The sequence below is a fragment of the Nelumbo nucifera genome, chromosome 1 (genome assembly GCF_055504915.1).
Source record: "Nelumbo nucifera cultivar China Antique chromosome 1, China Antique-T2T, whole genome shotgun sequence".
NCBI lineage: Eukaryota > Viridiplantae > Streptophyta > Magnoliopsida > Proteales > Nelumbonaceae > Nelumbo > Nelumbo nucifera.
This window is the reverse complement of record NC_142649.1, coordinates 199935312-199947491: the sequence shown is the minus strand read 5'-3', so window position 1 is coordinate 199947491 and position 12180 is coordinate 199935312. Positions and strand designations below refer to the sequence as shown.

Genomic DNA, 12180 nt, shown 5'->3' with positions numbered 1-12180 from the left:
AGTAGCAGAGCTAAGCTGATAGGACCTTCAACAATCTTAAAAGGGTTTTTAAGGACAGAAGGAAGAGGTAGAGGATGCTTTAAGCGGTGGGCCTGAACTCTGAACTTCGCTATAGACTCAGCAAAATGGTTGAGGCTGAGTGCCAAAAAAGGCTTTCCGATAGAGACGTTGTTGTTAGGGATGACCAAAGGAGAGGAAGACATGATTAGCATGGATCGACAAAAATCATGAAGAGAAACCAAAAAACAAAAACAGGCTAAGATTTGTTTGTCTCACTCACAAATCACATCGCTCCTCTCATCCTTGAGCAACGAAAGCCCCCAGATGGAGACCTCTTCATGTGGTGGAAGTGGCACAGCGACAACTTCTTCCTCTTTCTTCTCGGGTTCAGTCAGGGTAGTAAGGGATTCTTCGACTACTTTTCTGACTTCCGCTGGCTTCTCTGGAGAAGAAGAGGAGATCACGATGATGGTTTCTTCAATGGCGTAAATCTGAGACTGGTATTCATCTCTTACTTAGATCCAGTACCAAAATCTTGTAGAGTAGGCCATTTTATGGTGGAAGAATCATCATACCTTCTTCATCACCGAGAGGGAACGCCAGTGCTATTTGACCGTTGAAGCGATTGAGAGGAGGTACGAGCAGGGAGTTTTACACTGATAGAGAAGATGAGTTTTACATCGATTTCATCGATGGTAACTTTCCAAACGTTAGCAAAATCGAACCGGAGTGTAAAGTTTACCCTGGTTCTCATTTACACCTTAAACAAATATGGCATAAGAATTTGTTTGTAAGAAATACAACTTCCTAACATAGCATAGGTAGAATTTCACCTATGTTTAACATCTAATATAAAAAAATTATATTTTAAACTATAATTTTGACATAAATATTTAAATTCTTGTTTTCTTGCTCCATAACTTTTAATATATATAATACAATTTCTAATTTTAGAAATATTAGTAGAAATAATATTTAAAGCATCCTGAATACACAAATTTAAGATGTGGCATGCACATCTGATATGAAATAATTTACCATTTAAACATGGTTTTAATTGAGATTTTAAAATATTTATTGTTGAATCATTATTACAAACATTATCAAAATTAATAGAAAATAATTATTGTCAATTCCATAAGCATGTAAAGTATTTAAAATACTTGCAGCAATAATTGGGCTAGTATGTGGCTATTCAAGCCTAGTAAAACTTAAAATTCTTTTGTTTAAAAGCCAACTTTCATCAATAAAATGATGGATAACACAAAGAACTAAACAAGAGATTAAGAGAATTGTTGAATTGGTGTGATGAGAATAGTGGAGGATTGGGCTATTTATAGAAATTGAAAATAATTCAATTGCCCAAAATACCCTAAAAACTAATCATCTTTTAGTTGTTAGGAGGGGCATTTTGGTCATTGTAAAGTTATTTATCACTTTACCCAAAATGCCCCCAAACTAGCTGTTATATAATTGTTGGGGGGCATTTGCGTCATTCCTTCTCCCCCCAAAACCAAAATACATAAATACCCCCCCTATATAACTATTTATAGCTGTTGGGAGTATTTCTATTAAAAAAATAAAAAAACCCAAAAAGCTTAAACATGCCGGCCCATGCCACAGGCTGGACTGTACCAGCACGTGGGCTGCGGGTAGCACGGCACATACAACTGAGTCGGGCCGGCCCAAACTCAGGTCGGACAATGCCAGGCCACAAGTGGCATGACTCAATTTACACCTTTAATACTATATATATATACAAAAAAATGGAAATGAGAGATGAGCCAAGTTAATATAAACAAATATTATCCAGCGCTCACAGACTCACCGAGATTCAAGGACGTTGATGAGAATGATGATGATTGATTGATGGTGATGACGATGGTGATGATAATATAAATTAAAATTCAACCAATAAAACAAAACAAGGGGACCTAGCAACCAGTTTTCATCATAAAAAGGGCAAATTTCACTTTGTCTCCATATGTTGCCTATAATTACAAATCATTCCCTACACTTTAATTGTTTACATCTAAGGGCGTTAATGGACCCCATCCAGTCCAAAATCAATTTCGACGGAATGAATGGACCAAAAAGACATAGTGCATTGGATCAATCCGGTCCAAAATATTTATTAGATTGGACTAGACCTGGTCCATTTATAATAAATTTATATTGGATTTGGTTGGATTAAGCAATATCCAATCCATTGATATAAGATAAGAATATAGGTATCAATGGACCGGATTTGGGTTGAAACCAATCTAAATTAAAATGAATTTGAACAAATTAGATGGTCCGAACATTGAATTGGACTAGTCCAAAATGGTGCAAATTATTCATTGGATTGGATTGGACCAGGTCCATTTGTAATGGACTCACATTGGACTGGATCAGGTTGCACGGACCAAACTTACATCTGCGCCCAATAAAAAATTTGGTTTCAGCATCTCTGATCACCCCTACAAAAATCAAACCCATTCAAAACTAGTTGTAATTCAACAAAATTGGTGAATGAAGGAACTGAGGAAAGTTAACCAGTGGCAATTTTGCTTCCCTAAACTTCACCAAGAATAACAAATTCCTCCACATAACTTGCTTTATCTACATATGCACCAAATAAGTTGAATCTTTTTTTCAAAATCTCCCATTCAAAACCTAAACTGATTCAAAATTTATTTTGATTAATTTGAGGATTCGTTTGCCCAATAAACCAATAAACATGCCAAATAAATTAACAATTACTTTCTAGTTTCTATGCGGCCTTATTTTGCTTTGAGAAAATATTATATATTATTATTAAAAAAACTTACATGTATAAGTATGTTTCAATTTGTCATATAAACTTGACATTAACATAATTTTTTTTTCTAACCATTAGAAGTTACAATAGCATAAAATTTTTAGTTTAGGAATTAATATATTTAATGGCTTTGTTTAGAACTATCTAAGAATAAATAAACAGTATTTTGTCATTTTATTTTATTTTAAAGTTAATATCATTATGGAAAACAAATTCCAAGGGAGAATATGTAATTACAGGCAAAATTCATGGAGACTTACCAGAATTTTAAAAACCAAATTTGAAATTGAACCAGAAATTTGTCTAATTGTGGGAATTCCAAATTATCCCTGTGGCTCAGTTTGGAAAAAGTACAAACACAAATATGTACAGTATAAATACATAGATAATACAAAGTTCAAAGTTTTGCACTCTGCATATATCTGTATTTATACTCCTTTCAAACTGAGCCTGTGGTTCAATTATCATTACTGCAAAAACCAAGTCATTGTTTTTGTAAGGTTGTGTTTGGCTTGATAGAAAATAAAATTCCTTAATAACTTCCCCTTAACTTTGTATTTTTCTCTTATTTTCTATCAAATCAAATATAGCTCAATTAACCATTTAGTCTGTTCAGTGTTTCAGAACATTGAATTTTGTTGTTAAGAAGGAAATTAAGCACCAATAGAAGCATCTGTGTCATTGCAAATTGATAATTAATATGTAATTCTATTAGCACAAAACCATGAAAAGTCTCATGATTTGACTGGCTGAAGACAATTGATTTGGTTCATGCCTAATAACAGACACACCTAGCCCATAAGAATCTTTAAGGTTAAGCAGATCACACGGGTGAAGCTTATTGGTCAAAAGCTTTTCCCAATGTTCCTAACTTTAAAGCAAAAGAAAAAGAAATGCATGGTAGATTGGTAGTGGTCTCTGTACAAACATCATATATTAATTGCAACTAATAGACAAAAGGAGCCAGTGCATGTAATTATAAAGCAAAAAAAAACGATGCTTCTGTCTTTTCAACTATGTACTTTTTTGTTTCAGGTTGAGCCCTTTAAAAAAAGGAGATGGGCCTAAATCACTTTGTGCAATTCTTAATTGGCCCGTCGCATAAAGTATGCCCATGCATCATGCGTGCCTATTTGTGTTTCGTACCATGCTCCTTCCATGGGTCCCATCTTTTCTGTTGGGCCCATCAAAATGGAATGAATCTTCAACAAACATCATTGCGTTGTATCCAGAAAAGAAAATTAGTAGTTTAACCATATCTCCAGTGTAAATTTGAATTTACACTTAAAACAAATGCAGCTTAAAGATAAATGAGAGGATGGAAAAATTTGTAGGGTCCCTTTGGTTTATAGTCAGAATCAGAATTTGAATTCTTTAGAATTGGGTTTATTACCATAATCTACTTGGTTCAGACAGGAATAGGAATAAGAATTGGAATCAGCAGGAATGAGATTTCATTCCCAAGGGAGGGGCAGGGAATGGTCATTCCTTCAAATGGGGGAATGCCATTCCAGCAGGAATGGGAATGGGATTGGGATTCCGATTCCACCCAACCAAACAATTGGAATCGAAATAGTCTATTCCAATTCCGATTCTGGACCCCTATTCCTGCGAACCAAATGAGGCCTTGATAAAGAGTATAAATACAAATATGTACAGTGCAAATACATACAAAATAATACAAAATACAAGGTTTTGTACTCTATATATTTGCATTTGTACTCCTTCCAAACTGAACATAAGGCTGTATTTAGTTGCAATGCAAATAAATTTGCACTAGTGCAAAATCATGGCAATGCAAATGATTTGAGTGTAAATTCTGACCTATTTTTGTTTCAAATTTTAGCTTATTTTGTTTGACTGTAGTACAAATAAAGTAAATTGACATGAAGCAGAATAAAGTAAAACCCAAAACAAAATTAAACAAGAATTTGCATTTTTTACATTTGCACTCCCATGCATTTGTACTAGTGCATTGCATTACAACCAAACACAGCCTAAGCTTTTGGGAAGAGTACAAATACAAATATGTTGGTATAAATACATACAAAATAATACAAAATGCAAGGTTTTGCACTCTATATATTTGCATTTGCACTAATTTCAATTTGGAAAGAGTGTAAATACAAATATGTATAGTGCAAAATCTTGTATTTTATATTTCTAAACCTGTATTTGCACTGTACATATTTGTATTTGTACTTTTACCGGTGACCTAACCTGTAAAAGTACCAATACAAATATGTATTTGTACTTGTACTTTTGGAGTACAAATACAAATATGTACAGTACAAATACATACAGAATCATGGTTTTCAAAACCGGACTAGATGGTTGTAAAACCATTTTACCGGTGACCTAACCGGTTTCATTTTACCCCAGAACCATCCTTTCGGCCAAAAACCATTGATTTGGTTAACAAACTGCTGACTTGGGGGTTAACAAACGGCAGCTCGGCTTCCGAGCATGGTTGTAGACATGTCAGCCCACTCCACGACCTCGTCAGGAAAGATGGCATCCCTGCTCTTGCGCATTCTGAGCCGAAGAGTCATTATGCTCTCCTTGGAGGAGTTGGGCCTCGATGCAGAAGCGCTCTCCGGCCTGTGAGGTTGGACGCTTTTCTGCTCGGGTACAGAAGTGCTCCCCGGTTCATGAGGCTGAGCATCCTCCTCCTGGTCATCATCCAGGTCCACTACGGGGGGTTGAGGACGGACCTCCTCCTCGGGGAGCTCGGTAGAGATCGGCTCCACGGCAAGGACTTCGGATGAGGAAGGGGTTGAAGGACTGGCCTCCCGGCGAGGCTTCTTCAAAGCATTCCTCTTTTTCCCTCTCTGGACGCTCTTGAGAAGGTCCTTGGCATTGACCTCCGGCATGGTAACTACAAGAGCAAAAGGTTAGTCGCGAATTAAAGAGAACATTAAAGTAAAAAACCAAGATGGAAACCTACCAGGAGGGCTCAGACCAACTCGCACAAGCTTCTCCTCGGCCAAGAAATCTTTCATTTCGAGGTTGAGGTCCCTCCACGAGTTGATAACTGCCCTAGTTTCTGCATCTAAGCTCACCCCGGGATCCTTGATAACCACCCTCCAGTGAGTTGGAAAAGACCACCCTTCAAGATTTTGGACAATAAAGTACCTCCTCTTCCAGGCCGAAACCTTGTTCGGGCAGCCAAACAGGATTTTGAACCCAGGCCGAGGTGAGATGTAATAGCTTTGTCTGACGTCCCCGTGCAGACAAGCATAATTTCACTTGATCGCACAGATTGAGCTAAAGGTATCTAGGGACAGAGGCTGATTATATTTGTGGACCAAAAAGATAGTACCAACTATATTCCGGATAGAGTTCGGGTGTAGTTGGTCGATGGTGATGTTAAAAAACTTAACTACCTCTATGATGAAGGGGTGAAGCGGGAAGCGCAGCCCGGCCGCGAGCTGTTCGTCAAAGACCGCAAGCTCATGGTGATCATGAGCCCAAGGATATTGACCTAGAGGAAGACTAAAGACTAAGCTATCGGGAAGACGATAGCGAGCTACTAGGTACATTAGCCTATCCGAGGTCAAAGTAGACGGACCGAAGTCATCTAGGTCCCAACCCCAAGAAGAAGATGGGGCCTCCGTTCTAGAGGACGGTCCCTCTTCCCGAACCTCAGTCTCCCCGAGCCGAGATGGCTCAACTTCAGGAATGGAAGTTTCCTCTAAAGACTGAAGAGGGGAGTCACCCTGTGGCGAGTTGACCTCCCCAACAAGGGCCGCGGATTGCACCACGACACCCTCAACCTCACTACAGCTACCTAAAAGCCTATCTACGCTAGAACTAGACATGATTAAAAAGCAAAGGAGAAGCAAACGAAGGAAAACACAAACTCACCAAAAAGAAGGACGACCACGGAACACAAAGAGAAAGCGAGCTGAAAGACTCTGACACGACCTCAGGAGAGCTCAATCACAGAATTTGTGGCGAGAAAAATGAGTCACGGACCCCCTATTTATAGCCGCTATGTCCAAAAAATAACGGTCAAGATCAAAGCAATCCAACGGCTCCCAGGAAAACTGGTTGCGCAACCCCCAAGGATAAAATTGGTTTAGCGCGTTTTTTTATGTCCGCGGAGTTTATAGATCGTGTGACGTCCACGCGTAGGCCAGACGTGACCTGGGTTTTTCCTGGTTGAGCCGGGAAGCCGAACAAGTCCAACTCGTGATTCATCTAGCTAGCTACATGGACCTCGGACCAAATCCACTTGGCTCGTCATGAACTCCCCGCACTGGGTCAGGGCCCCTGGCTCGGGGAGTGGGGGGCAATTGATGTAGGGTGATTTGGCCTGACCTAGTAATAGGGGGACACATGGACACAATCTAATTAGCAGGATGACAGCTCAGTCCTACGCACCAAGTCTGCAACAAATCGAGCTCGGATAACCAAACCACCTCGGGGCAAGCCCACCTCGAGACAAGTTCACCTCGGGGCACGATCGCATCAAGACCACCTTGGTCCCAAGGCACTTCGGCATTCATACCAGGTCGGATCCAAAGGGCACTAGCTCGGGTAAAATTGACCGACCACTGCATGGCAACCCCAAAAATCTCGCCACCAAATTCAACACCTTACAGGATCACGCCTCGTAACAGCTAACATTATCTCCCCCGTCCGATTCGAGCAGAAGTGATGAATCTTACCAGTTGGCAACGTTATCCCCAATTAACGCGGAAACGGACCTCATTGTAATGAGGATCCCGGAACCACTCTGCGAAACCCGCGAAGGCTCTACTATATAAAGGCTCCACCCCCCAAGGGTGAAAGGTATGCATAATCTCTGCTCTCTAGCTCTCTTGCATTCTAAGCTATCATCAGCTCGCAACCTAGTACTGACTTAAGCATCGAAGCGACCTCGCCGAGTAAACAACCCCGAGTTCTCTGATTCGCTTTTTGCAGATCAACTGAATCTATTGTCTACTAGAAGCCAGACCACCTCCAGTTGGGGGCAATCAGATTGCGCTACATCAGTTCTTCTCTCTCTACTATACCCATGAACCACTGTCCAAGTCAAACAGGTCTACAGTTCACCCACCTGGGTAAGCATTTCTTTGACCAAGTCAACAGGTTTTGGCCTAAGAACGGGTCAAGGGTGAAATGGAATCAGTTGCCAGGACACTTTTTGGACTAAACAGTCCAATCATCTGAGTCAACAACAATTCAAAAACATTGACATTGGTTCAAAATATCCCTATATATCATACATTATCATACAATGAATATTGAAATACAAGGAGTCTTGGTTAAAGTCAACTTTTAAAGGGCAATGTCCATTCTAAATATTGATGCTTTGACATGGTCAATACATGGAAATTGAGTATCGAGCTTGTCAAGAGTTTGATAACTTTGATCCATAAATTCTAGGTAGTGACGTGTGTTTTAAACCCCTTACAAAAGCTTGGGCAAAAAATTAGAAAAAAATATTAAATCTATACATTTGAATATTAATAGATCCATTATTGTATTTCCATGAGAAAACACCTCGAGAATTAAAATAAAGATTACTACCTAAATACATTTAGAGATCTGTATTTACACGCTAGAAAGTGCTTCCCATTTTTAATGAATCATCTCTTAATTGTAACGGAAAAAAAAAGTTCCTAGAACGTGCATTCCATCAACCGATCCGCCCGTTCCCTCAACACCAAAAATGGCTAGACCCATATGCAACAATTTATGAAGCGGATAGGATGTAAAATACGTGGATGAAACTCAAGAAAAAATAAAAGTGAGAACTGAGAAGAACCTTATAAATTGCAAAGCCTCGAAACTCTCAAGACAATAAACTTGAACAAATAAGTGGATGCAACAACTGATACACTAGAAGCATACAGGATGAACAATAAAAAAAAATGAAAAACATAAAAACACAAGAACGAGGGGAAAAAAAAGATCTCTTAGAACAATTTGTATAAAATCTCGGCCGGTTCAGGGGTACACTTCGGGGGCAGCATCTGATTGGAAAGATTATTGGTACATAAAAATGAATTAATTAGCATGTCCCCATAACTGCCAAAATTATAAACTCAATTTCATCCAACCAAATGGAGCTAGACCTCTGCATTGAGATACAACAATCAACAATGCCATTCCCAAGCAATTTGCAAGAAACACAGTAGAAAGCATTTGGTTGAGCACTGTAACGAAATTTTTATTTACCGACCACTCAACCTCCATGATATCTTCGGAAAATGGCAGGCTCAATCTGGTGGATCTGCAAATAATCAATTGAGACATTCCAAAAGCTCCAAGCAGTTAAATGAGGAAGCCAAACTTTACACATATATGGTAAAACTCAAGAAGCTGATGGGAAAGCACACCCTAAAACCAGAACCTGCACATATGAGCTAGCTCGCTATAGGTGCAAGAGGAAGCAGAAAAAGCCTCCAAGTAATTCCTCATTACATTTTCCCCTCCATTTTTCTTTACAGAATTCCCAGCTATATATCCATACAACTGCTGACGTAGAAGCAAGCCAGACTCATTCTTGGAAGTTGTGTGCGTGAGAAAAGGCACGGTGGATATGTTTCTCAACTAACGCATTTTCTTCTCATATCAGTTATATGTAGACAGCTTTCACATCATTAGGGCCAAAACTCACAGCACATACTGAACACTTCCTCTGGCGAGTTTCAAGTATTCGTTGGACGCAGGTGTTGCAGAACAGGTGATAGCATTTAGTGATGACAACCTACGGGCCAACAAGAGGTATAAGCACAAGCCTCAAATGTTCTAAAAAGCAAGAGCAGAACTACAAGGGGCCATCAATGAAGTAGTTTTACTGAACAATTTGTTGATTAGTATTTTTGGTGGATGAAATAATTAAATAATAAAGTATTTGAGCATATAGTAATTAACCCAATTTCAATTTCAGCCATTAAGGAGCTCATAATCTACTTAATAATTTATTCACTGAAAGATTCCGTAATAAGTCCAGCTACTTAAGGCTCTTATAAAAATGCCCCCTAAGACTTCGATGCAAGGACATGTCATAACTGTTCCAAGCAGAAAAACTCGGTCTAAGTTGTTATGGCTGTCTGTTGCACAAGGAATGAATTAGGCTTGTTGATATTCTCCCTTCTATTGTAGCTTGTAGACATACATGAACTTCTAGTGCACATGCATGACAATTCTTAAATGCATGCAGCGAACACTGGACTACTGGAGACCATCCCATATATATAACAGGGAAATAGTGGCATGCATCATAAACATTGAAAACTATCCCATGTAACATAACAGTTTACTTATTAAAGATTGAAGCCAGATCTTTACCTCCTTTGGCCTATCATGACAGATACTACACTTGAGTATTTCCTTATATTCTCTTACTTCCTGCTGAAGCTTTTCAAGGACTGATGACCCCTCAGTCTGTGAACTCAGACGTGTAGCTTTCCTTGTCATGACTTCCAACTCTTCCTCTATTCTTTTCTTATCAAACCTGATATAGATAGGAAAACATGTAAGTCCCACACACTAAATTTGTAATAAATGAAAGGGAGGTGGATTGCATGATTCATTACCTCTCTATCTCAAGTTCTACCTGCAGTTCTGCAACATTCACACGTCTCATCTCTACCTTGGACTGTGATTCCTCCAATGACTCCTTTAGCTGTTGAGATTCTCTCTTCACATCTGCAAGTTTCTTTTGGGTGTTCTCCAAAGTAGATAAACTCTGACAGCGATCTTCTGCAAGTTTCTCAACATGCTCTGAGAATATTTTGAGCTGCAAAGCAAGTAGTTAACTCAGAATTCACAAACTGGGCTAATTTTGCTATCAGACTGAAGCTGTTAAATACCTGATCTTCAATCCGTGCAGCTTTCACATCATACAAATCCAATGACATATTAGTTTGTTGCAACTCCCTCTCCATGATTTGTTTTTCCACAAGCAACACATCTTGCAGCTGTCTTGCCTTTACGCCCTCTAAAACAAGCTGAAACATGGATAGACAGAGTTAATTACATGATGGTAAGAAAAAGTTTTCAGAAAGACCAATCTAGAAAACTCATGAAAAATATAAGTTGAACATCATGCAGCATGCTGGTGTGCGTATAGCATTGCCTCTGCATCCATTAGCAAACAATTCCCCACAAACACATTCTTACAATCAAAATATGTATAATAGAAGTTTTAATGTATAGTGAAATAAAATCACCAAGAAAAGTCTCAGTAAAGCATGAATACCAGTTTCACAATAATAATAGTCTATGTATGAGAACAAGGTACTGAACAGAGATACACACAAACAGAAAGCTACAAATAGAGTGATTACGGGAGGAAAAAAAAAGGGACATTAACACCCTTAAGTCTCAGCCAACCAATGCAAATCACCTTCCAAGCCCTTGCCTTTGTGAGTCCATCAGCTACCATATTATTAGAATTCAAGACCCAAATGAACAATGGATCAAATGATTCAAATTGTCACATTAACACCCCCAAGTCTTGGCCAACCAATGCAAATCACCTTCCAAACCCTTGCCTTTGTGAGTCCATCAGCTATCATATTATTAGAATTCAAGACCCAGATGAACAATGGATCAAATTGTCAACCAAGGATTTAGTCCCTCTGACCTCCTTTATCCAACTCTCTGGAGCCCACATGACTTGTCTCTCAACCACAAGTGGAATCTGGCTTTCATAAATGGCAGGCTATGCTTGGGTGCAGCCTCTGATGAGAGTAAGTCAATATATAATACGATAGTAACTGAAAAAACAATACCATCCATATATACACTATACTCGACATAGAAGCTTCAGAATGTGTCAAACACACATCTGGCGTCACTATTTTGTGAAAATCAAATGACATGAAATCTTTTAAATGGAAAAGAGGGTGTAACTTTACATGTTTATTTTGATAATGGTGTAACTGTATTACTAAAATGTACATTACAAAAATCATACATGGTCAATCCTTAGGGATCAAAACCCAGCAAACCATCTTCCCTTTGAAGGATTAGGATTGGATCCTTTAAAATAAAAAATATAAGCTTTCCTTTCCTTCCATATCATCCAGCACAAAGAAGTGGAAAGAGATTCCAAAAGATTGCTCGTCCAGCCATGAAACCGTGTTACATGAACATAGCAAGGAGACAACCTGGCAGTCGAACATGCACTTTGCACTAAAAATTGAAGTGACAAATATAGACACAACATCCATTTTGAAGTTTACACAAAATAGCTGTGAAACCTCTAACTGGCCATCAGAACAACACAAGAATGTCCTTGGCCAGTAACAACTTAATCAAAAACAGCTGCAAAAAGTGGGACCATACACTAACACTGCATTTGGTTTCAAAGGTAATGGACGAAAAATTAAAAGATACTATCTTTAGTTTGGAAG

The 12180-nt window shown here is 38.8% G+C and overlaps 1 protein-coding gene across 2 annotated transcripts in view; it reads right to left on the bottom strand.

Moving 5' to 3' along the window:
* Window positions 1-8714: 8714 nt before the first annotated feature.
* Window positions 8715-12180, bottom strand: part of HUB1 (histone mono-ubiquitination 1) — a 30117-nt gene continuing 26651 nt past the window's right edge. For both annotated transcript variants that reach the window (XM_010266084.3, XM_010266085.3), the window contains exons 16-19: window positions 10633-10770; window positions 10357-10559; window positions 10109-10274; window positions 8715-9524 (exon numbers count right to left, since the gene is read on the bottom strand). In XM_010266084.3, coding sequence (XP_010264386.1) covers window positions 9393-9524; window positions 10109-10274; window positions 10357-10559; window positions 10633-10770 — 639 coding nt within the window. In that variant the 3' untranslated portion in view covers window positions 8715-9392. The remainder of the gene's footprint in view (window positions 9525-10108; window positions 10275-10356; window positions 10560-10632; window positions 10771-12180) is intronic.